Source organism: Scyliorhinus canicula, chromosome 29 (assembly GCF_902713615.1).
Source record: "Scyliorhinus canicula chromosome 29, sScyCan1.1, whole genome shotgun sequence".
Lineage (NCBI taxonomy): Eukaryota > Metazoa > Chordata > Chondrichthyes > Carcharhiniformes > Scyliorhinidae > Scyliorhinus > Scyliorhinus canicula.
Window position 1 is genome coordinate 8,555,217 of NC_052174.1, and position 26,549 is coordinate 8,581,765.

Below are 26,549 nucleotides of genomic sequence, written 5' to 3' on the forward strand. Positions count from 1 at the left end.
CGCGCGGCCGCTCGGCCCATCCAGGCCGGAGAATGGGCGGCCCCGCCGATTCCAGCGGCCCACGGCCGGCGCAAATGCCGCGATTCTCCGCACCTCAGAGAATCGCGCGCCGGCGTCGGGGCGCGGCGATTCTCCGGCCCGGCCCGGGGCTCGGTGAATCCCCCCCCCCATTGTCCTGGGGAAACCTGTGGGTGGCCTCTAGCAGATGCGAGTGTCTGTACAGGTCTGGGTTGTCGTTTGCAAATACACACAGGCTGCGTCTTGTCTGTGTCGCAACCTGACCACAATTCCCATCATCCTTTGCGGGCGGCCATTTTAGATGGCCACAGTACCCTCAGGGATGGGAAATAAATGCTGGCCCAGGCAGCGGCACTCACACCCCCCCCCCCCCCCCCCCCCCCCCACGAATTAAAATAAAAACAGCTGTCTAGCCAGCGAGCTAAACCAGCCCCTGTGTAAAGCTATATTAGTTAGGCCGGGTGTTGAGCACTGCCTGCAGTTATGGTCACCTCATTGTAGCAGGAATGTAATTACACTGGAGAGGGCCCAGAGGAGATTTAATAAGGGTGCAAAAATGAGGAAAGATTGGGTAGTTTGGGGTTGTTCACCCTGAAACAGAGGAGGCTGAGGGGAGATTAGGCTGAGGTGTACAAGGCTGTGAGGGGTCTGAATAGAGATGATGGGCCGAATGGCCCTCTTCTGTGCTGTAATGATTCTAGACCCGCACTACGGCCAAATTGGCGCTTCCGTGTCAGCTCCAATAAAGGTACAACACAGGGTGAGTGAGAGGAAACGATTCACTCCCGTCTGCCACTGTATGATTTGTGGTTTTAAAAATGTTCTTTCAGGGTTGTGAACGTCGCGAGCAACGGCAACATTTGTTGCCCATCCCGAATGGTCCCTTGAGAAGGTGGTGGTGAGCTGCCTTCTCGAAACCGCATCTGGGGCAGGTAAGCACACAGTGCTGTTAGGGAGGGAGTTTTGTGTCTTTGACCCAGCGACAGTGATACAGTTCCAAGTCAGGATGGTGTGTGAAGGGCGACACGGTGGTGCAGCGGTTAGCACTGCTGCCTCACGGCGCTGAGGTCCCAGATTCGATCCCGGCTCTGAGTCGCTGTCCGTGTGGAGTTTGCACGCTCTCCCCGTGGAGGGGAGGTGGGATTGGCTGAATGAAAATGAATGAAATGAAATGAAAATGGCTTATTGTCACGAGTAGGCTTCGAATGAAGTGACTGTGAAAAGCCCCTAGTCGCCACATTCCGGCACCTGTTCGGGGAGGCTGTTCGCAGGAATCGAACCGTGCTGCTGGCCTGCCTCGGTCAGCTTTCAAAGCCAGCGATTTAGCCCAGTGTGCTAAACCAGCCCCTAGTCGCCACATTCCGGCGCCTGTTCGGGGAGGCTGTTCGCAGGAATCGAACCGTGCTGCTGGCCTGCCTCGGTCAGCTTTCAAAGCCAGCGATTTAGCCCAGTGTGCTAAACCAGCCCCTAGTCGCCACATTCCGGCACCTGTCCGGGGAGGCTGGTACGGGAATCGAACCGTGCTGCTGGCCTCCCGTGGTCTGCTTTCAAAGCCAGCGATTTAGCCCAGTGTGCTAAACCAGCCCCTGCTATGAAAATAGCATATTGTCACGAGTAGGCTTCGAATGAAGTGACTGTGAAAAGCCCCTAGTCGCCACATTCCGGCGCCTGTTCGGGGAGGCTGGTACGGGAATAGAACCGTGCTGCTGGCCTGCCTTGGTCTGCGATTTAGCCCAGTGTGCTCAACCAGATATGCCATTGTCCCTTAATCGGAGAAAAAGAATTGGGTACTCTAAATGTCTAAAAAAAAGAAAGGATGGAAAGGATGAAGGAGGGGAACTTGCAAGCAGTGGGCTTCCCAGGCATCTGCTGCCCTTGTCGTTGTCAGTGGTGGATCATGGGCTTGGAAGGTGCTGTCAAAGGAGGCTTGGCGACCCTGCATCTTACACCTGTAGGGGCAGCACGGTAGCATGGTGGTTAGCATAAATGTTTCACAGCTCCAGGGTCCCAGGTTCGATTCCCGGCTTGGGTCACTGTCTGTGTGGAGTCTGCACGTCCTCCCCGTGTGTGCGTGGGTTTCCTCCGGGTGCTCCGGTTTCCTCCCACATTCCAAAGATGTGCGGGTTAGGTAGATTGGCCCTGCTAAATTGCCCTAAAAAGTGTCCTAAAAAGTAAGGTTGGGGGGGGGGGTTGTTGGGTTACGGGTATAGGGTGGATTTGTGCGTTTGAGTAGGGTGATCATTGCTCGGCGCAACATCGAGGGCCGAAGGGCCTGTTCTGCGCTGTACTGTTCTATGTTCTATGGTACATCTGTAAAAGTTTCTATAGGTATGTAAACAGAAAAAGATTAATAAAAACGAATGTAGGCCCCTTACAATCAAAAGCAAGGGGATTCATAATGTGGTGACAAAGAAATGGCTGAGGAACTAAAATTCGTTCTTTGCTTCTGGCTTCTCAAATAAGACATGAATAACGTACCGGAAGTTCGGAGAGGCACAAGTTTTAGCGAAGAGCTGAAACAAATTACTGTGAGTAAGAAATGCTTTGGGGGAAATTAATGGGATTGAAGGCAGATAAATCTCCAGGGCCCGATAATCTTCATCCCGGAGTACTTAAGGAAGTGGCCCGAGAAAGAGTAGATCCACTGATGGTCATTTTCCACAATTCTTTGGATTTTGGAATGGTTCCTACAAATTGGAGCGTAGCGAATGTAACCCCCGCTATTCAAAAAGGGAGAGAAAACGGAACCATAGACCAGTGAGCTTTGCGTCGGTCGTAGAGAAGTTGCTGGAGACCATTATCAGGATTTCATAGCATAGCATTTGGGCAGCACGGTAGCACGGTGGTTAGCGCAGTCGCTTCACAGCTCCAGGGTCCCGGGTTCGATTCCCGGCTTGGGTCACTGCCTGTGCGGAGTCTGCACGTCCTCCCCGTGTGTGCGTGGGTTTCCTCCGGGTGCTCCGGTTTCCTCCCACAGTCCAAAGGTGTGCAGGTTAGGTGAATACTTAGCGAAATTGCCCCGAGTGTCTAAAAAAGGTGAGGTGGGGTTACGGGATTAGGGTGAAGCTGTGGGCTTAGGTAGACTCGATGGGCCGAATGGCCTCCTTCCGCATTAAATTCTATGAAGTCAACATGGATTTACAAAAGGAAAATCATGCTTGACAAATCGACTAGAATTCCTTGAAGATATAATTAGTAGATCTATGCTAGGACCCCAACTGTTCACATTATATATTAATGATTCGGACGAGGAACTAAATGTATTGCGCGGGGCCCTTACCGGCGGGACCTGGCGGCGCGGGCGGGCTACGGAGTCCTGGGGGGGGGCGCAGGGCGATCTGGCTCTGGGGGGTGCCCTCACGGTGGCCTGGCCCGCGATCACCAATCCGCGGGTGGGCCTGTGCCATGGGGGGCACTCTTTTCCTACGCGCCGGCCACGTCAGCCTCCGCGATGGCCAGCGCGTAGGTGACCCCCCCCCCCCACCTACGCGTGCGCAGGGATGACGTCAGCAGTCGCTGATGCTCCCGCGCATGTGCGGACCCACACATGGCCGGCGGAGTCCCTTCGGTCCCGGCTAGCGTGGCGCCAAAGGCCTTCCACGCCAGCCGGCGTTGCGCCAACCACTCCGGGGCGGGCCTAGCCCCTAAGGCTGCGGAGGTTCCTCCCACAGTCCAAAGGGGCTGGTTTAGCTCACTGGGCTAAATCGCTGGCTTTTAAAGCAGACCAAGCAGGCCAGCAGCACGGTTCGATTCCCGTACCAGCCTCCCCGGACAGGCGCCGGAATGTGGCGACTAGGGGCTTTTCACAGTAACTTCATTGAAGCCTACTCGTGACAATAAGCGATTTTCATTTCATTTCATATGTAGGTTAGGTGGATTGGCCGTGATAAATTGCCCTTACATGTCTAAAAAAGGTTAGGTGGCAAATGGAGTTTAATGCAGAAAAGTGTGAGGTGATTCATTTTGGAAGGAATAACAGGAAGACAGCGTACTGGGCTCATGGTAAGATTCTTGGTAGTGTGGATGAGCAGAGGGATCTCGGTGTCCATGTCCATAGATCCCTGAAAGTTGTCACCCAGGTTGATAGGGTTGTTAAGAAGGCGTACGGTGTGTTAGCTTTTATTGGGAGAGGGATTGAGTTTCGGAGCCATGAGGTCATGTTGCAGTTGTACAAAACTCTGGTGCGGCCGCATTTGGAGTTTTGCGTGCAGTTCTGGTCGCCTCATTATAGGAAGGATGTGGAAGCTTTGGAACGTGTGCAGAGGAGATTTACCAGGGTGTTGCCTGGTATGGAGGGAAGATCTTATGAGGGATTTTTGCACCCAGAGTCACTGAAGGAGATTGCAATTCCTTGGGATGCACAAGGCAATCCGGGAGGTTGGCAACCCAGACTGGCGGCAATTCAGCCTCCAGCCGCAGAGGGCGCCAGCGTACCGCGAGCCCATGGAGAGTGGGGCCTCCTACCGCAGAGGGCGCCAGCGTCCCGCGAGCCCATGGAGAGTGGGGCCTCCAGCCGCAGAGGGCGCCAGCGTCCCGCGGGCCCAGGGAGAGTGGGGCCTCCCACCGCAGAGGGCGCCAGCGTACCGCGAGCCCAGGGGCCCGGGGAGAGTGGGGCAGCTTTCCGTTTGCAAAATAATCTTCAGCGGCAACATTTGCAAGAGGGGAGATGGAGAACAAACCACCTACCTGCCGGCGACCTCCGTCCGTCCCCGCCGCCGGACGGCTTTCACCCCTCACAAAGATGGCGGCCTGGAGAACAACAAAAACAAGAAAATGGCGGGAGCTTGCCCCCGACAAAGATGGCGGCCAAAGGAAAAAAGAATACTGCCGCCGGGGGCAGCCGCCGCCTGCCCCTCAGAACGATGGCGGCGGGGACATAATGATGACCGCGTTGCCAGCTGCGGCCTGCCCCTCAGAAAGATGGCGGCCGGATTAAAGACCCGCCCTCCCCCCCCCCCCCAACCACACACAAAGATGGCGGCGGGAAAATAATGACAAGCGCGGGGCCAGCCGCCGCCGCCTGCCCCTCAGAAAGATGGCGTCCGGATGAAAGAACCGAAGGAGGACCCGCCGCCTGTCTGCCCCCTATAAAGATGGCGCACTCCCTAACCTTTAACCCGGGCCTGTTGGTAGTAGGCGCGGGCCGGCCGGTTAGTCAGTCAGTGAGGGGACCGGGAACCGGGGGGGAAGATGGTGAGTAGCGGCGGGGGATTCGGGCTGACCAGCGGCATTTTCCGCATTGGATTTTAAATTTAAATGACAGCGCGGTGCCCCCCCCCCCCCCCCGGGGCGGAGACAAACCGTTGGCCACGTGCGCCTCGTTTGCATTGATATATCTCCTGTCCCGTCCTGCAACCAGCGGCCAAGTCCCCCCCCCCCCCCTCTCTCTTTTCTTTATCTACCACCCAGGCTTTTTGAAATATAACCCCCCCCCCCCCCCGTGCAGGAAACGTGGCGCACGGCAAGATCCCACAGAGGACTGCCTCTTTCTGTGGGGGGGTCTGGGTCATGTGACCTGGAAACCCCCCTCTCCCAACCATTGCCCCCCTGCTGCTGCTGACCCCCCTCTCAACCATTGCCCCAGAAACCCTCCCTCCTCCTTCCCCCCCCCCCTTCCCCCCCCCCCCATAGTGCCCCAGGAACCCCCTATCCTAACCATTGCCCCCCTGCTGCTGCTGACCCCCCCCCAACCATTGCCCCAGGAACCCCCTCTCCCAACCATTGCCACTCTGCTGCTGCTGACCCCCCTCTCAACCATTGCCCCAGAAACCCTCCCTCCTCCTCCCCCCCCCCCCCCCCCCATAGTGCCCCAGGAACCCCCTATCCTAACCATTGCCCCCCTGCTGCTGACCCCCCCCCCCTCAACCAATGCCCCAGGAACCCAACCCCCCCCCATTGCCCCAGAAACCCTCCCACCCCCCTACCATTGCCCCAGGAACCCCCTCTCCCAACCATTGCCCCCCTGCTGCTGCTGACCCCCCCCCCCCTCAACCATTGCCCCAGGAACCCCCTCTCCCAACCATTGCCCCCCTGCTGCTGCTGACCCCCCTCTCAACCATTGCCCCAGAAACCCTCCCTCCTCCTTCCCCCCCCCCCCCATAGTGCCCCAGGAACCCCCTATCCTAACCATTGCCCCCCTGCTGCTGCTGACCCCCCCCCCCCTCAACCAATGCCCCAGGAACCCAACCCCCCCCATTGCCCCAGAAACCCTCCCACCCCCCTACCATTGCCCCAGGAACCCCCTCTCCCAACCATTGCCCCCCTGCTGCTGACCCCCCCCCCTCAACCATTGCCCCAGGAACCCCCTCTCCCAACCATTGCCCCCCTGCTGCTGCTGCCCCCCCCCCCCCCTCAACCATTGCCCCAGGAACCCTCCCTCCCCCCTACCATTGCCCCAGGAACCCCCCCCCCCCCACCATTGCCCCAGGAACTCTGCCTCTTCTCTTCCCCCCCCCCCCCCCCCCATTGCCCCAGGAACCCTCCCACCATTGCCCTGGAACCCCCCCCCCCCCCAACCATTGCCCCAGGAACTCTTCTCTCACCCCCACCCCCAACCATTGCCCCAGGAACTCTTCTCTCACCACCCCCCCCCCCCCGGACCATTGCCCCAGGAACTCTTTCCCCCCCCAAACCATTGCCCCACACTGCTGCTGCTGCCTCACCCCCCCCCCCCAATCATTGCCCCCCCCTGTTGCTGCTGCCCTGCACCGACCATTACTCCCCCCTCCCATCCGCTGCTGCTGACCACCCCAACCATTGCTTCCCACCCCCTTGTTGCTGCTGCCCATCCTCGCTGCTGTCGCTGGCCCCCCGTGGCCATCGCCTCCCCCCTCTGCGGTCGCCCCCCCCCCCCCCCCCCCCCCAGTTGTTGTCACCAGCCGCTGTTGTCTGCCACCGTTGCTCCCCAGCCGCTGTTGCCCCACCCCCACTGCTGTTGACTGCAGTCACCCCCCCCCCCCCCCCCCCCTCCCGCCCCAGGTGGGTGGTGGGGATGCCTCGTGCTGCCGGGAACCCTGGGTTCGATTCTGCCCTCGGTTGTGCACATTCTCCATCTTGACAGCGCGGGTTCGGGCAGTGCGGGGGTGAGCACAGCTGCCTCACGGCGCCGAGGACCCGGGTTCGATCCCGGCCCTGGGTCACTGTCCGTGTGGAGTTTGCACATTCTCTCCCGGTGTTTGTGTGGGTCTCACCCCCACAACCCAAAAAGTAGCTGGATTGGCCACGCTAAATTGCCCCTTAATTGGGAAAAAAAATAATTGGATATTCTAAATTTAAAAGAAAAATGCATGGGTTTTCTCCGTGTGCTCCCATTTCAACAAAAAACAAAGAAAAGTACAACACAGGAAGACAGGAACGGGCCCTTCGGCCCTCCAAGCCTGCACCAACCATGCTGCCGGGGCCTGTATCATTCTGTTCCCATCCTATACATTTGTTTGTCAAGATGCCCCTTAAACGTCACTATCGTCCCTGCTTCCACCACCACCTCCGGCAGCGAGTTCCAGGCACCCACTACCCTCTGTGTAAAAATAAAAAACTTCCCTCGTACATCTCCTCTAAACTTTGCCCCTTGCACCTTCAACCTATGTCCTCTAGTAATTGACTCTTGCACCCTGGTCGGAAGTTTCTTCCCACGGTCCAGAGATGTGCAAGTTTGGTGGATTGGCTGTTCTAAGTATTGCCCCATAGGTGTGCAGGTTAGGTGGGGTGACAGGGATTGGGCGGGGAGTGGGTCTAGGCTCTTTCAGAGGGTTGTGCAGACTCGATGGGCCGAATGGCCTCCTTCTGCAACTGTAGGGATTCTATGGAAATCCGGCCCGCAACAGGGCACTGCCGTCAATGCTGCGCAACCAAGATTTCATTTGCCCCTCCCAGATCGCTACTCTTTCCATTAACATTCAATCCCTCCCCCACTGACGCACAGCGACAGCCGTGTGTACCATCTCCAAGGTACACTGCACAAACTCACCAAGGTTCCTTCGGCAGCACCTTCCAACCCCATGACCACTACCATCTAGAAGGACAACAACAGCAGATACTTGAGAACCCCACCAGCTGGAGGTTAGAACATAGAACAGTACAGCACAGAACAGGCCCTTCGGCGCTCGATGTTGTGCCGAGCAATGATCGCCCTACTCAAACCCACGTATCCACCCTATACCAGTAACCCAATAACCCCCCCTTAACCTTACTTTTTTTACAGTAAGAAGTCTTACAACACCAGGTTAAAGTCCAACAGGTTTGTTTCAAACACGAGCTTTCGGAGCGCTGCTCCTTCCTCAGGTGAAGAAGGAGCCGTGCTCCGAAAGCTCGTGTTTGAAACAAACCTGTTGGACTTTAACCTGGTGTTGTAAGACTTCTTACTGTGCTCACCCCAGTCCAACGCCGGCATCTCCACATCATGGTTACTTTTTTTAGGACACTACGGGCAATTTAGCATGGCCAATCCACCTAACCCGCACATCTTTGGACTGTGGGAGGAAACCGGAGCACCCGGAGGAAACCCACGCACACACGGGGAGGACGTGCAGACTCCGCACAGACAGTGACCCAGCCGGGAATCGAACCTGGGACCCTGGAGCTGTGAAGCATTTATGCTAACCACCATGCTACCGTGCTGCCCTGTTCTCCTCAAAGTCACTGCCCCATCCTGACGTGGACATAGATCACTGTTCCTTCACTGTCGCTGGGGCAAAATCCTGGAACTCGTCTCCCTAACAGCACTACGGGTGTACCTACACCTCCAGGACTGCAGCGGTTCGGGAAGGCAACTAGGGATGGGCAATAAATGCTGGGCCCACGTTCCCGTAAATGAATGTGAAAAACATCAGGTTGGATCAAGGTCCATTAATAATTCTACTCTCTTCACTGACTGCTGATCTGAATGCTAAAACACAACACTGGGAAATCTGAAATAGAAATATTGAAAATGCTTGAGCGGGTCAGGCAGCATCTGTGGGGGGAGAGAAACCGAGTTAACATTTCGGGCCTGTGATCTCCAGGCCCACAACCCTCCAGGATCCCTGTGCACCTTTAATTCTGGCCACCTATCCTTCCCAATTTTAATTTCTCCCCTGTTGGGAGTTCTGCCTTTCAGTTGCCTGGGCCTTAAACGCAGGAATATGTGGGTAGCACAAGTGGATAGCACAGTTGCTTCACCGATCCAGGGCCCCATGTTCGATTCCCGGCTTGGGTCACTGTGCGGAGTCTGCACGTTCTCCCCATGTCTGCGTGGGTTTCCTCTCTCAGTCCAAAGATGTGCAGGTTAGGGTAGATTGGACTGGCTAAATTACCCTTGGTGTCCAAAAAAGGTTGGGTGGGGTTATTTTGTTATGGGGATAGGGTGGATGTGTGGGCTTGGTGTGGGAAGGTGCCCTTCCCAAGGGCCGATGCAGACTCGATGGGCCGAATGGCCTCCTGCATATCTATGAATATCCTCCCTCCACCTCTCTCTCCAGTTTTATGTATTCCTTTAAGTCAACCGCTTTACCAGGATTTTGGTAATTGTAGAAGTCAGGTATTTTAAATACACTTAATATAGGTAAGAAGACTGTTTAAGACAGAAATATCAATTCCCAGTTTTAAAATGAAAGAACCATACAATTTCCAAACTCAGTCATGAGTTTGCAAAACACAGAAGTCTGATAAAAACATCACATTTTTGTTCCATTACCTTATATTTTTCAAGTTCAATCCGTTCAGTTTTTGATTGCAACTTTTGGTATCTTGACTCAAACTCAAAAATTTGATTTTGTAATTCTGCTATTTGAGAAGATAACAGCTGGAGTTTAGAAGTTTTGTTTTGCAATTCTGTGCTAATTTCATCATAATGTTCAAGCTTTGCTTTTGTATCTTGCAATTCTTTTTCTAAAACACATTTTTCTGCAATTAACTTTGAATTTTCAAGTACAGTTTGATCAGTTTTTGATTGTAACTGTTTGTATTTTGACTCAACATCAAAAATGTGATCTTGGAACTCTATTTGAACAGATACCTGCTGTAGTTTAATTCTGTTCTAAGTTCATCGTCCTGTTCAAATTTGGATTTTACATCTCGCAATTCTCTTTCTAAAACACAGTTTTCTTCAATTAACTTGGAATTTTCAAAATCAATTTGCTCAGTTTTTGCTAGCAGCTTTTGGTTTTTTGATTGCATCTCAAAAATTTGATTTTGGAATTCTGCTAATTGAACAGATAACTGCTGGAGTTCAGAGATTTTGTTTTCCAAATCAGTTCTAGTTTCATCATCAGATTCAAGTTTTGCTTTTGCATCTTGCAATTCTTCAACAACTGCAATTAGTTGGTCTTTAGTGGTCCTATATTCATGATCAGTTTTATTTTTAGTAATTATCTCTTGCTGTCTGCGTAATTGTCCCATAATTGCCAGGGACCATTTAACACGTTCTGCACTGTGCAATCGTGTGCTTTTTCCCCATGCTCTCTTGATATTATCAAAGGACCACTGTCCTCTGCAGATATTATACTTTGATTCAATTTTTCTTGAGGTTTCACATAGGTCAAATTGTTTACGAAAGAAAGACCCAAAATCCCCCAACATATCTTCAATGGAAACATCTGGTATCCCAGTTCCTCCTTTTACCGTCGTAGGGAGTAAATTTCTGCCTTCTAAAGGGTCTAAATCTATACTTTCAACTGGATCAGCCATAAATTCAACCTTTCACTTAACTTTTTCTGTGTAGGCTGCGTTAGTCTCAACAACCAGCAGCTGATTGATTTAACACAGTCTATAAAAATGTCCTTTTCAGGGGTCGAAGCACTGATTGATGCGGCTTTAAGACTTTTAATGGGTGAAAAAGATATTTCTTACCCCAGTCTAGCCGTGGATTCCGACTGTCTTCCGATCTCTTCCGATTATTCCCGAAGCTTCCGTCGTCGCCTGTTCCTCCTCCGATTTCTCACGAAGCTTTCCGAACCTCTCCGAAGGTCGAATCAGAACTCCTCCCCTCCTGGCTGGCTCGCCAATTTGAAGTATCTCTAAGGATTTGATCCAGTTTTATTTGATTTACGGTTGCCGGTTGTTGGTGAGACATTGCTGAAACTCAGTAGAAAAGCAAGTTTAAAACTTGTCAGGTGCAAATAAGAATTGTTTTATTCAAAGTTCATTGGTTACAACTTGGAAATGATTTAAAAGGTAGTTTGTAGACAATTTGATTTTCTTCAAAAATTCACAGGAATTATCTTCTGAGACAATAGCCTGAACACAACTTTAAAAGTCAAAGGCTGAAGTCAAAGTATGAAAATGAAATAGGAATACAGAACTCTTTTCTAATTCTCTCTCTCTCTCTCTCTCTCTCTCTCTCTTTCTGTCTTGTTCTCTTTGTCTCTCTGACTTGTCTGTCTTCTTGCCTTTCTGACTTGTCTGTCTTCTTGCCTCTAGTCTTCTGTCTCTAGTCTTCTGTCTCTCGTCACTGCCCCCGTTTCTCTCCTCTCTGCCCCCGTTTCTCTCCTCTCCTCACTAAAAATGGTGGTCAAATCATCCATGGATATACTCTTTGATATCTGTCTTAAGCGATCTGATCACACCCCAATATAATCCTAATTGGTTTAAGCTATATTCAAAACACATTTGATTTGATAAAAAGCCGTCCATCATGACAATGTAACGCCACTTCTAATTGTTGCTTATTGGTATGTTTCTCATGGGATATTGTGCTTTATCAAAACCAGCAAAAACTGGTCTAATGCTGACCTACCTATTGCCACCATGGAGACCTCATGTTATCTCATCTTGCTAGGCTAGGCATAATTCAGAACATACAACTCAAACTGTTTTTTTATAAGATTGTTTCACTGAGAATGTTGGAATCAAATATATACATATATATATTATATTTGAGTCGATGTTTTAACTGTCCATTTATTAAAAACAAGGCAATATAGTTCAAGATATTTTTTTTAGCTTGTATAATTTATGGGATATGATTCAACCTAATCTCGAGCTGCGTGAGAACCGTACAATACTTCATCCTTATCCCTCGTTGCTATGGATTCCGCCCTTGCCCTTGGAAAAATGTGATGTTTTTATCAAACTTCTGTGTTTTGCAAACTCATGACTGAGTTTGGAAATTGTATGGTTCTTTCATTTTAAAACTGGGAATTGATATTTCTGTCTTAAACAGTCTTCTTACCTATATTAAGTGTATTTAAAATACCTGACTTCTACAGTAATCTACCTAACATCTGGCTTATTGCAAGAGCGATGGAATATAAAAGTGGCTAATGCAGCTGTACAGTGGCTTGGGGAGACCATATCTGCGCAGTTTTGGTCCCCTTATTTGGAAAAGGATACAGTGCGTTGAAGTGGTTCAAAAGAGGGTTTGCGCAACTCATTCCTGGGATGGAGGGGTTTATGTTATCATGGAATTTGCAGTGCAGAAGGAGGCCATTCGGCCCATCGAGTCTGCGCCAGCTCTTGGAAAGAGCACCCTACCTAAGGTCAACACCTCCACCCTATCCCCATAACCCAGTAACCCCACCCAACACTAAGGGCAATTTTGGACACTAAGGGCAATTTATCATGGCCAATCCACCCAACCTGCACATCTTTGGACTGTGGGAGGAAACCGGAGCACCCGGAGGAAACCCACGCGCACACAGGGAGGATGTGCAGACTCCCCACAGACAGTGACCCAAGCCAGAATCGAACCTGGGACCATGGAGCTGTGAAGCAATTGTGCTAACCACTATGCTTCCGTGCTGCTCAGGTTGGGGCCCATACCCAGTGGAGTTTAGAAGAATACGAGGTGATCTGCTATATTTCAATAAGAGCCTGAGGGGACTCCAGCCCATAGATAGCCGGAGGATATTTCTCTTAGCTAGGGTGGTTTACGAATAAGAGATCTCAAGGGCCTCACGGTAGCATGGTGGTTAGCATCAATGCTTCACAGCTCCAGGGTCCCAGGTTCGATTCCCGGCTGGGTCACTGTCTGTGTGGAGTCTGCACGTCCTCCCCGTGTGTGCGTGGGTTTCCTCCGGGTGCTCCGGTTTCCTCCCACAGTCCAAAGATGTGCGGGTTAGGTGGATTGGCCATGCTAAATTGCCCGTAGTGTAAGGTTAATGGGGGATTGTTGGGTTACGGGTATACGGGTTACGTGGGTTTAAGTAGGGTGATCATTGCTCGGCACAACATCGAGGGCCGAAGGGCCTGTTCTGTGCTGTACTGTTCTATGTTCTTTTAAGGTGGCGATTGAGAATTTTATTTCCCCCAAGGGTTGCGAGGATGTGGATTTTATTTCTGCAGTGGAGGCTGGGTCAGTGATATATTTACGGCCGAGTTAGAGTTTTGATAGAGAAGGGAATCGAGGGTTATGAGGGGGCAGATAAAACGTGGAGTTGAGGACAGAATCCGATCAGCCAAAAGTGGGAGCAGAAGTAGGCCATTCGGCCCATTAAGTCTGCATCACCGTTCAACGAGACCATAGTATGACTGTCCTCAACTCTACTTTCCCGTCTTATCCCCCCGATTCCCTGGTTGATTCAAAATCTGTTTGTCTTGGCCTTGAACACACTTGCCGATCCAGCCTCTACGGCTCTCTGTGGTAAAGAATTCCACCCTCTGAGAGAAGAAATTCCTCCTCCCTGTTTTAAATAGGCGTTCCCCTCACACTCTTTATGCCCTCTGGTCCTCGTCTGTCCCACATGGGGAAACCGCCCCTCCGTATCTACCCTGTCAAGGCTGTCTCTTTCCATTTAGGTGTCCATCAGCTCCTTTTTATCCTTCCAAAGTGCGTAACTTAACGTTTTCCTACATTATAGTTCATCTGTCAAGTTTTCTTTTTCCCCATCCACTCCCATAACCTGCCTACATCTTGCTGTAGACATGGTGTCATCCTTACCACTTACTTTCCTGCCATTCCCAAACTTGGCAAGAGCACGTTCACTTCCCTCGTCCATGCCATTAATATATTATCAATAATTGTGGCCCCAGACATGGAGACTAGTTACAGGGTTGTCATCCTGAAAATGCTCCTCTTATCCCAACTCTCTGCCCTCTGTTAGTTGGTCAGTTCTCTGCCCGTGTAATATACTACCCCAGCACCATGTGCTCGTATCTTGTGTCTTTTGTGTGGTACCTTATCGAATGATTTTTAGAAATCCAAAGTATATTCTATCTACTGGTTTCATAGAACATAGAACAGTACAGCACAGAACAGGCCCTTCGGCCCTCGATGTTGTGCCGAACAATGATCACCCTACTTTAAACCCACGTAACCCGTATACCCGTAACCCAACAATCCCCCCATTAACCTTACACTACGGGCAATTTAGCGTGGCCAATCCACCTAACCCGCACATCTTTAGACTGTGGGAGGAAACCGGAGCACCCGGAGGAAACCCACGCACACACGGGGAGGACGTACAGACTCCACACAGACAGTGACCCAGCCGGGAATCGAACCTGGGACCCTGGAGCTGTGAAGCATTGATGCTAACCACCATGCTACCATGAGGCCCCTTTCCTGGTGGCACAATGGTTAGCACTGCTGCCTTACAGTGCCATGGGGCTGGGTTCAATTCCGGCCTTGGGTGACTTGTCTGTGCGGAGTCTGCACATTCTCCCGATGTCTGCGTGGGTTTCCTCCAGGCGCCCCGGTTTCCTCCCACAGTCCAAATATGTGTAGTTTAGGTGGATTGGCCATCATGATTTTTTTTTTAAATCCGCATAGTGCCCAGGGATGTGCAGGTCAGGTGGGGTTACAGGTGGGAGAGTGGGCCTAGTTAGGATGCTCTTTCAGCGGGTCATTGCAGACCCGATGGACTGAATGGCCCCCGGCACTGTAGGGATTCTATGATCCTGCTCGTTGCCACCTCCAAAAGAATTCTAATAAATTTGTCTGGCGTGATTTCCCCTTCATCAAGCCATGCTGACTCTGCTTGATTATTCTATGTATTTCTAAACGTTCTGCTTTTACATCATTTATAACCGACTCGGAGTGTTTTTGCATGGCCATATGGGATGGCAGAACTGGATCAAGGTGCTAAACGGCCAACTCCTCCGAATTCCTATGCGACACTTTGTTTTATCGTGCTCCTGTGAAGCTCATCAATTGTTTTTTTTCTCATGTGCTGCATAAGCATACGTCAAGTAAATTCTGTGAATTTCTTCGTAGGTCAGCAGGAGGCTGCGCAACAGGGTTTCTTTGGGCATGCTGGAGGAGGATGCACAGCTGGACATGAAGTCTGAGACACCGGTAAAGTCGCCGCAGGTCCGAGTAATCCAGGTTCAACTGTCTGTCTCCATTTTCCGGCACCTTTGTTACCATACCGTTAATGCACAACGCCAAAACTGGCATGACTGGTTCTGTACTGTTTTTCGATGCTTCTCGCGAGCTCCATCTTGCCCTAACAACATATCCTTCTATTCCTTTCTCCCTCTTGTGTGCGTCCAGCTTCCCGTAAGTGTATTGACACTGTTTGCCTCAGCCACTCCCCGTGGGAGTGCGTTCCCCACACTCGCGGGGAGGATGTGCGTTATGAGGAAGATGTAAAGAAGCAGGGTAGCATGGTGGTTAGCATAAATGCTTCACAGCTCCAGGGTCCCAGGTTCAATTCCCGGCTGGGTCACTGTCTGTGTGGAGTCTGCACGTCCTCCCCCTGTGTGCGTGGGTTTCCTCCGGGTGCTCCGGTTTCCTCCCACAGTCCAAAGATGTGTGGGTTAGGTGGATTGGCCATGCTAAATTGCCCGTAGTGTCCTAATAAAAGTAAGGTTAAGGGGGGGGGGTTGTTGGGTTACGGGTATAGGGTGGATACGTGGATTGAGTAGGGTGATCATGGCTCGGCACAACATTGAGGGCCGACGGGCCTGTTCTGTGCTGTACTGTTCTATGTTCTAAGCTTCATGGGGATCTACACTGGCTGAGTGGGCAGTACATTGCTGAAGGAATATAATGTGAATAAGTGTGAACGGTAGAAGAAAAAGCAGAATGGTGAACTTTTGGCAAATGTTGATATCCAGAGGTGGAGATGCCGGCGTTGGACTGGGGTGGGCACAGGAAGAAGTCTTCCAACACCAGGTTAAAGTCCAACAGGTTTGTTTCAATCACTAGCTTTCGGAGCACTGCTCCTTCCTCAGGATTCACTCGGGGGCAGGGCCATTTAACCCGACGATTGTTTGACCAGAGAATATATTACTGAGATGTGGACGAGTGGGTGGTGAATCTTTGGAATTCTGAATCCCAGAGGGCTATGGGAGGCTCAACCATTGAGCGTGTTCAAGACAGCAACAATATATTTCTGGATATGAATGACATCAAGGGATATGGGGGTAGTGGGTGGGGGAAGGAAATGGCATGGAGGTAGATGACCAGCCATGATCTTGCCCTCTTGTATTCCTACGTTCCTAAATTGCTGGGAAGGATGGTGTTATGGGCCAGGGTTTAGAGAACCTCAAAGTGTATCATGGAGTTCACCTGATCCACAACTTTTAATAGATTGTGGTATGGGGAGCACACGGCCCACTCTACAGGTGTGGTACAGCAGAAATGGAAAAGTGTTTTTTTTTTAAAGGAAATCAATGGTTAACCTTTTTAAAACATAGTGAACATCTTGGCAACCATTAATTCAAATACAACCCCCAAAGAATACAACACTACGTAATCCTTAAGCTGTCCTTTTAACATCCAGAAGACCTAAAAAACCTTTAAACAGAAGCACAACAGGTTAAAGTCGCTACTGAGATCATTTATAATTCCTGAATTCACCAAATGATCAAGAGATAGTCTTTTCATGGCAGAGAGAGCAGCAGTACACCTGCTTTGTCTGGCTTCAGCTCCAACACTGAAAACGAAACCAAAAAGACGCAAACACACCCAAGCTTTTCTCAAAGTGAAACTAAAAAGCAGAGCCCGAGCTCAGCTCCACCCACACTCTGACATCACTGCAGCAACATGAGCGGCCAAACATTTCTTAAAGTGACATTCTCATGACAATGGTGGGAGAGCTTTGTAGTGTGCTTTGTAGTAACCTACGTTCTGTTTCATTTCAGAGTCCTGTGAATACTGTGCAACGTACCCGATTGACGAGGAGTACTTTCAAGAAAGTGGAAGACGTAAGTTTCCCATCAAGCCCCTGACGCCCTCAATCCGCCTTTCAGCCCAATTGCTTCATGGGTGATGTTCATGCTCTATAGCAGCCTCTTCCTACAATACATCATCTTACCTCCATCAACCTATTCTTCCATTCCCTTCTCCCTCATATAGGCTTTTTTGGCTTCACCTTAAACACCAATTACACGGGGAGCAAGTTCCACATTCTCTCTGTGTAAATAATCTTTATTAGTGTTGCAAGTAGGCTTACGTTAACACTGCAATACAGTTACTGTGAAAATCCCCTGGTCGCCACATTCCGGCGCCTGTTCGGGTACACAGAGGGAGAATTCAGAATGTCCAATTCACCTAACAAGCACGTCTTTCGGGACTTATGGGAGGAAACCGGAGCACCTGGAGGAAACCCACGCAGACATGAGGTGAACGTGCAGACTCCGCACAGACAGTGATCCGAACCTGGGACCCTGGAGCTAACCACTGTGAAGAGGTTTCTCCTGAATTCTTGATTGGATTTAGTGGTGATCGCCTTCTGATTATGGCTCGACGTTCTGATCCCCTTCGCAATTGGCAATGACACCTCTACGTCTGTCCTATCAAATCCCTTTTGTAATCTTAAAACCCTCAGTCAGGTCACCCATCCCCTCCCGGAAAGCGACCCAGATACTTCAATCGTTTCTGATGGGCGTTACCTCTTACTACTTGTATTGATCTAGCAAACCTTTTATGTATTTTCGACATCCTTTTCGTCACCTGGAAAGCAGATCTTTGAAGTGTGGTCGAACCAAAATTTTGTACAATTCCATCCCTTGAGTTATGAAGTTATGGTTCGATTAACCCATTGCCTGCACTGATTTTTGCCTTGAGTCATTTCTATATTTTTGCCCCGGACCCCTCCGCATCTCTACCCCACTTGGATAGTTATTTCCCGGGGAGTACGTGGCCCCTTTATCCTTGCAGACAAAATGTGCGACTTCCTGTTGATCTCTTACCAGGGGAGGCACAGGGCATGATCTTAGTGTTGCAGTAAGAGCAGAGAGTAGGGCTCACTTTCACTTTAGAGGGGGGACTGACTGGTGCAAAGTATTTATTCGCGGGGAGGATAAACGTGATAGAACAGTACAGCACAGAACAGGCCCTTCGGCCCTCAATGTTGTGCCGAGCAATGATCACCCTACTCAAACCCACGTATCCCCCCTATACCCGTTACCCAACAACCCCCCCTTAACCTTACTTTTTTAGGACACTACGGGCAATTTAGCATGGCCAATCCACCTAACCCGCACATCTTTGGACTGTGGGAGGAAACCGGAGCACCCGGAGGAAACCCACGCACACACGGGGAGGACGTGCAGACTCCACACAGACAGTGACCCAGCCGGGAATCGAACCTGGGACCCTGGAGCTGTGAAGCATTTATGCTAACCACCATGCTACCATGCTGCCCCAATGAAGGGAGCAGAGTCCGCTCAGGGACCCCAGGGGCCTGTCCCCCTGTGCATCAATGGAAATGGTAAAGGCCGTGTTGGAGGCAGACAGTTTTAAAAAGAAAACGGCGTTTATGTTTGCTGAGGGTTTACTGCGCTGGTCAGAGCTCACTCTTGTGTGATCACCGCGCTTTGGAAAGGGTCATGGAAGAGGGTGTTGCTAAGAGCAAGAGTGGTCCCAAGTGTAAATGTAACCTGTGCGATGCTGGAAACCTAAACCTCGCAGCCTCAATGGGAAAGTGGACAGGAGGGCCAAATGGTATGTCAAGAAAGACGTGCATTTATATATCCCTTTTCTTGGCCATCTTGAAATGCTTTGTAACCAATGAAGTACTTTTGTAGCCACTAGTATGGGAAATCACGGCAGCCAATTTGCGCACTGCAGGGTCCCACAAACCTAAGGGCATTTAAGTGGTCACTGGATAGACATGTGGATGAAAATGGAATAGTGTAGGTCAGATAGGCTTCAGATGGTTTCACAGGTCGGCGCAACATCGAGGGCCGAAGGGCCCGCACTGTGCTGTAATGTTCTATGTTCTAAACTGCGATGTGTCCATTGAGGGATATATATTGGCCATGACCCCAGGGAGAACTTCCCCTGCTCTTCAAATAGTGCCATAAGATCTTTCATATCTAGCTAGATGGGCCCTCGGTTCATCCGAAAGATGGCATCACCAACAGTGCCACCCTTTCTCAGTGCCGTACTGGAGTATCTTTGATTTTGTGAGCGGGGCTTGAATCTGGAACCTTGTAACTCCGAGGCCCGATGCTCCCCACTGAACCACGGCTGACTTTAAACCACATTCACGAGACCCGGACTATTGCTTCAAGGCAAATCGAGCCATTAGGAGGCAGAACACCCATTCATACGTTCGATGAAAGCTTAGAAAATAGGAGCAGGAGGAGGCCATTCAGCCCTTCGAGACTGCTCCTCCATTCATTATTATCATGTGTTATGGGCCAGGGTGGAGAGAGCCCCAAAGTGTATCATGGAGTTCACCTGACCCACACCTTTAAATGGATTGTGGTGTGGGGAGCACACGGCCCACTCTACAGGTGTGGTACAGCAGAAATGGAAAAGTAGTTTTTAAAGCAAAACAATGTTTATTCTATGAACTCAAGTTAACCTTTTTGAAACAGACAGTGAACATCTTAGCAACCATTAATTCAAATACACCCCCCAAAGAATACAACACTAAGTAATCTGTATGCTGTCCTTTTAACACCCAGAAGACTTAACAAACCTTTAAACAGAAGCACATCAGGGTTTACATTCAATACTGAAAACATTTATAATTTTGAATTCACCAAATGATTAGGAGATAGTCTTTTCATGGCTGAGAGATCAGCAGTACACCTGCATTGTCTGACTTCAGCTGCAACACACTGCAAAACAAAACCAAAAAGACACGGACACGCCCGAGCTTTTCCTCAAAGTGAAACTAAAAAGCAGAGCCTGAGCTCGGCTCCACCCACACTCTGACATCACTGCAGTAACATGAGCGGCCAAACATTTCTTAAGGCGGCATTCTCATGACACACGGCTTGGAAACATACAATGTTTTGGCCTCGGCTGCTTTCTGTGGTGATGAGTTCCACAGGCTCACCACTCTGGAGGAAGAAGTGTCCTCCATTCAAACCTAAATTGTCTACCCTGTATCCCCAGACTTGCCTGTGGTTCTGGACTCCCGCCATGGGGAACATCCTTCCTGCATTTACCCTGTCTAGTCCTGTTAGAACTTTATAGGTTTCTATGAAAACCCTCCCCCTCAGTCTTCTGAATATAATCCTAACTGTCTCAATTTCTCTTTGCACGCCAGCTCCTCCATCCCAGGAATCAGTCCGGTAAACCTTCACTACACTCGCTCTAGAGCAAGGACATTCTTCCTCCAATAAAGAGACCAAAACTACCCACAATACCCCAGGTGTGGCCTCCCCAATGCCCTGTATAATTGCAGCAAGACACCCCTGCTCCTGTACTCGAATCCTCTCACTTTGATGGCAACGTATCATTTGCCGCCTTTACCGCCTGCTGCACCTGCCTGCTTGCCTTCAGTGACTGGTGTACGAGGGACACCCAGGTCGCGTTGCATATTCCCCTCTCTCGATCTATAACTATTCAAATAATAATCTGCCTTGCTGTTTTTGCTACCAAAATGGATAAATGTGAGGTTATCCACATTAGACTGCATCTGACATGCATTTCCCCCACTCAATTTGTCCAAATCAGACTGAAGCATCTGCAAATGTGGAGATATTACATTTAATTCCCTAACAATTCCCTAATCTAAATCGTTAATGTATATTGTGAATAGCCGGGGACCCTGTGACACCCCACTAGTCGCTGCCTGCCATTTGGAAGAAGCCCCATTAATTCCTACTCTTTGTTTCCCTTGTCTGCCAGCCAGCCAGTTTTCTATCCATCTCAATACGCCACCCCTAATCCCATGCAGTTTAATTTTACACACTAATCTCTTACGTTGGGCTTTGTTGAAAGCCTTCTGAAAGTTCAAAATAAACCAGTCTCCCCCCGCCATCAACTCCACTGGTTAACATGCTCGATTTCCAGTCGATTTGTCAAGCATGATATCTTTTCGCAAATCCATGCTGACTCCGCCTGATCCTGCCATTGTTTTCCAAGAGTTCTGCTATTAAATTTTTTATAATGGACCCTTGTATATTCCCCACTACCGACGTCAGGCTGACTGGTCTACAATTCCCTATTTTCTCTCTACCTCCCTTTTTTTAAATAGTGGGGTTACGTTAGCCACCCTCCAGTCTGCAGGGACTGTTCCAGAGTCTGTAGAATCTTAGAAGATGACCACCAACGCATCCAGTATTTCTAGGGCCACTTAAGTACTCGGTGCTCCGGTTTCCTCCCAGAAGTCCCGAAGACGCACTAATTTGGACGTTCTGAATTCTCCCTCCGTGTACCCGCTGGAATGTGCCGACTAGGGGCTTTTCACAGTAGCTTCATTGTAAGCTACTTACATGGGGCAGCAGGGGCAGCAGGGTAGCATGGTGGTTAGCATAAATGCTTCACAGCTCCAGGGTCCCAGGTTCGATTCCCGGCTGGGTCACTGTCTGTGTGGAGTCTGCACGTCCTCCCCCTGTGTGCGTGGGTTTCCTCCGGGTGCTCCGGTTTCCTCCCACAGTCCAAAGATGTGCGGGTTAGGTGGATTGGCCATGCTAAATTGCCCGTAGTGTCCTAATAAAAGTAAGGTTAAGGGGGGGTTGTTGGGTTACGGGTATAGGGTGGATACGTGGGTTTGAGTAGGGTGATCATGGCTCGGCACAACATTGAGGGCTGAAGGGCCTGTTCTGTGCTGTACTGTTCTATGTTCTAAGCCTACTTGTGACGACTATTATTATATTATGTATAGGTTATTAGACCCGAGGGATTTATCTGTGTTCAATTTCCCCAACACCGTTTCCCTACTGATACTGGTTTACGTCAGTTCCTTTCACGAAACCATGTTCTCTCCAACATTTCTGGTACATTATTTGTGTCCTTCTCTGTTCCCCATTATGAATTCCCCTGTTTCTGATTGTGAGGCGCCGGTGTTGGTCGTCTTCAATGTTTTTCTCTTCACGTACCTGGAGTAGCTTTTAGTCGGTTCTTATTCTTTCATTTCCTCCGAATGATTGGACAGGTAAAGTGGCGGAATGGAAGTTGAGTGGGGATGGGTTCAAGATGTGTGAGAGTGAAAGGTGTGATGGGTTGAAAGAACGAGAGGGGCAGGCTTCTCCGGACTCCCCGTCCTCCTCCGTCATTCTTTCCTTCCTTGCATACCAACCGAGAGAGGATCCAGGGTCGACCAGTTAGGAACGGGGTGAGGAGAAATGTCTTCACCCAGAGAGTGGGCGGCCTGTGGAATTCGTTACCACAGGGAGTAGTTGAGGCCAAAACATTGCGTGTTTTCAAGAAGCAGTTAGATGTAGGACGTGGGGTGAAGCGGATCAAAGGATTTGTGGAAGGGGTGGGGGCGGAAAGCAGGATCAGAATATAGAACATTACAGCGCAGTACAGGCCCTTCGGCCCTCGATGTTGCGCCGACCTGTTAAACCCCTCTAAAGCCCATCTACACTATTCCCTTATCGTCCATATGCCTATCCAATGACCATTTAAATGCCCTTAATGTTGGCGAGTCCACTACTGTTGCAGGCAGGGCATTCCACGCCCTTACTACTCTCTGAGTAAAGAACCTACCTCTGCCATCTGTCCTATATCTATCTCCCATCAATTTAAAGCTATGTCCCCTCGTGCTGGACATCACCATCCGAGGAAAAAGACTCTCACTGTCCACCCTATCTAATCCTCTGATCATCTTGTATGCCTCAATTGTCAGGTTATTGATTTGGATGATCAGTCATAATGAAATGAACTTAAAATCGCTTATTGTCACGAGTAGGCTTCAAATTAAGTTATTGTGAAAAGCCCCTAGTCGCCACATTCCGGCGCCTGTCCGGGGAGGCTGGTACGGGAATCGAACCCGCGCTGCTGGCCTGCCTTGGTCTGCTTTCAAAGCCAGTGATTTAGCCCAGTGTGCCAAACCAGCCCAGTGTCCTTCATTGGCATTGAGGACTTGACGATAACGAAAAGCGGAGCAGGCTCGAAGGGCCAAAGAGCGCCTCCTGTTCCTATCTTGTATGTTTCCCTTCCATTTATAAAGAGAAATTTCCCTCTTCTCCCTGTCTTTCCAGGGGCTGGTGCAGACTTGATGGGCAGGGTGGCCTCCTTCTGCGCTGTAAATTCTGTGATCTGATTCTGTCCTGTTAACCATTTGAGGGATTTTGCTCCCTGTTAGCGGATGTCCCCCGGTTCCGCATCCAAGTGTTCCTAACTTGAGGTTGAGTGGTGAGTGTTGAGAGGCTGCTTGTGTTTGTGGTAAGCTTCATCCTGTCCTGACCCAAAAGCTTGGGGTCCCTGAACAGTGTTCGGAGCAGGCTGAATGTTCCTCTGCACCCACAACCTCCCTATTGCTCTCCCAGCTGTGAGATCAGCTGAAACCAGGAACAGAACTCTCCACTGAATAGAAGTACTGTAAGTGCTTTTAGCGCTGCGCAGTGTAAGTTGGTGTCGAGGTGAAATTGAGTAAGGCAAGTGATCTATTCCTGCGCAAGCCCACTAGAAAATGGCTCCAGAGGCAGCACGGTGGTGCCTCACACCGCTGAGGACCCGGGTTTGACCCCAGCCCAGGGTCACTGCCCCTGTGACTTTGCGCATTCTCCCTGCGCGGGTCTCACCCCTACAACCCAAAGATGTGCAGGGTAGGTGGATCGACCACGCGAATTGGCCCTTTAATTGGAAAAATAAAAAAATGGCTCCACTGTTATTGCAAAATGGCTACAACTACAAAATGTGGCTAATGTAGAAATGTGCAGCTTGCTGGATCGCTCGGCCTAATGACTGGTTGACACCTGCTTTATATGTTATTTCCTCAAGGCCGTCACAGGTGAGGCCAGAATGTGTTGCTCTCCAGATGGTGACGGCGAGCGAGCCGTGCAGCCCGTGTGGTGTCAGCACACCCCGGTGCCGTTAGGGCGGGAGTTCCATGGTTTAGACCAGGGACGGTGAAGCGGCGACCGTTATAGTTCCGAGTGACTCGAAGGGAAGCGGGCAGGTGGTGCCGAACGCATGCTTCTGCTACCCTTGTCCTTCTGGATGGTAGAGGTCGCGGGTTTGGGAGGTGCTGTCGAAGGAGCCTTGGTGCATCTTGTGTGGGGTGGACACTGCATCCACTGTGCACCGCTGGTGGAGAAAGTGACTATTATGAAGTAGAACAATGGCTGTTTGGTCTGTTATTGACAGATGTTTAATCCCAGTGAACAGTTTCTCCTCTGGTTCCAGACGCCAATACCGAGACAATCATCCGGATGCAGAAACGGAACTCCAGTGTTGCCACCGGCCATGGAAACGCAAGAGGTACGGGTGAGCTGTAACATTCTTGCAATTCAGCAGTGAGACTCCCACCGATACTTCAGGGCCGACAGTGGGGTGGCCACGTGATGCGGAGACCTGACCATCCCAGGTTTCTTGCCCCGGTTCCCATGTCCTCGATTAGTCAGGTTGGCAGCCGTGAAATGGGGCTTTCGTTGCTGAAGGCATTAGGAAGGGTGGAAAAGTCAGCCAGGAGGTATTCCGGATCATCAACTGGGAAATGCTCGAGCAGAAGTGAGGCTGTGACGCACTGCATGGCGATCGTTGCTTAGGCTGAGTGCTTCGTGGCTGGCCGCTGGAGTGTTTCTGGAGCAAGATTCGGGCGGGGTGGCGGGGTTGCAAGTTCATCGTTGAAAGAATTTGTCCATGTTTAGCATGGGCAGCGCGGTAGCATTGTGGATAGCACAAACGCTTCATAGCTCCAGGGTCCCAGGTTCAATTCTGGCTTAGGTCACTGTCTGTGCGGGAGTCTGCACGTCCTCCCCGTGTGTGCGTGGGTTTCCTCCGGGTGCTCTGGTTTCCTCCCACAGTCCAAAGATGTGCAGGTTAGGTGGATTGGCCATGATAAATTGACCTTGGTGTTCAAAATTGCCCTTAGTGTTGGGTGGGGTTACTGGGTTATGGGGATAGGGTGGAGGTGTTGACCTTGGGTAGGGTGCTCTTTCCAAGAGCCAGTGCAGACTCGATGGGCCAAATGGCCTCCTTCTGCTCTGTAAATTCTATGATAATAATTAGAACATAGAACAGTACAGAACAGAACAGGCCCTTCAGCCCTCAATGTTGTGCCGAGCCATGATCACCCTACTCAAACTCACGTATCCACCCTATACCCGTAACCCAATAACCCCCCCCCCTTAACCTTACATTTATTAGGACACTACGGGCAATTTATCATGGCCAATCCACCTAACCCGCACATCTTTGGACTGTGGGAAGAAACCGGAGCACCCGGAGGAAACCCACGCACACAGGGGGAGGATGTGCAGACTCCACACAGACAGTGACCCAGCCGGGAATCGAACCTGGGACCCTGGAGCTGTGAAGCATTTATGCTACCCTGCTGCCCCTGATCTGTCTTTGTCTGTTAATTGATCTTGTCTTTCTGATTCCCCCAGACTCCCAGAAGACAGCTACGTCAGAGACTTGTTCACACACAGGTAATGTTGGTGGAGAAGCTGAACGGAGAGTTTATAAGGTTAACTTTAAGCTAGCAAGCCAAAGATACATTTTTCCAGTGTGCATACACTCGTTCTTTTCAGTGTATCGGTGCGCGCCCTCCAGTATTGCTGAAGGTAAGACAGAAAAGAAGAATTTGGATCTATATAGCGCCTTTAATGACCTCCGCTCATGCCAAATAATTTCATAGCTAGTTAATCACTTTCAAAGCATTGGCGCTGTTAGAAATGCAGCTGCCAGTTTGCGCGCAGCAACTCCCGCAGGCCACACGTGTGATAATGATCAGATCATCTTTGTGATGTGGATTGAGGAGTAATCGGACACTGGAGAGAACTCCGAGGGGTTTTTCCAACGTCGTGGGCATGAGATATTTCATGCTCGCCTGAAAAGTCAAGACTTCTTTTCCGAAAGATGGCATCCCTGATAATTTAGCACCCCCTCAGCACTGGAAGTGCTGGCTTGGCTTTTTATGCTCGCGTTTAAACCAAGGGCCAGTGCAGCCCATCGAGTCTGCACTGGCCCTTGGAAAGAGCACCTGACTTAAGCCCACGCCCCCACCCTATCCCTTGAACCCAGTAACCCCGCTTACCCTTTTTGCACAATAAGGGACAATTTAGCACGGCCAATCTACCCTAACCCGCACATCTTTGGACTGTGGGAGGAAACCGGAGCACCCGGAGGAAGCCCACGCACACACGGGGAGGACGTGCGGGGGGCAGCGGGAGGGGGGGGGGGTGGGCGGGCCGGGGGGGGGGGGGGGCGCAGCGTGAGGGGTGGGCGCCCATTTCAGACAGAGATGAGGAGGAATTTCTTCTCTCAGAGGGGAGTGAATCTGTGGAATTATTTACCGCCGAGAGCTGTAGAGGCC

The 26,549-nt window shown here is 50.6% G+C and overlaps 1 protein-coding gene across 9 annotated transcripts in view; it reads left to right on the forward strand.

Annotated features, from left to right (window-relative positions):
- The first annotated feature begins 5,107 nt into the window (after positions 1 to 5,107).
- LOC119958367 overlaps positions 5,108 to 26,549 on the forward strand; it is a 93,300-nt gene continuing 71,858 nt past the window's right edge. For 2 of the 9 annotated variants that reach the window (XM_038786838.1, XM_038786839.1), the window contains exons 1-5: positions 5,108 to 5,211; positions 15,146 to 15,241; positions 17,020 to 17,082; positions 24,377 to 24,490; positions 25,621 to 25,662. In XM_038786838.1, the coding sequence (XP_038642766.1) occupies positions 5,209 to 5,211; positions 15,146 to 15,241; positions 17,020 to 17,082; positions 24,377 to 24,490; positions 25,621 to 25,662 (318 nt within the window). In that variant the 5' untranslated portion in view covers positions 5,108 to 5,208. The remainder of the gene's footprint in view (positions 5,212 to 15,145; positions 15,242 to 17,019; positions 17,083 to 24,376; positions 24,491 to 25,620; positions 25,663 to 26,549) is intronic. The other 7 variants (XM_038786841.1, XM_038786843.1, XM_038786840.1 and 4 more) reach the window with 7 other exon arrangements.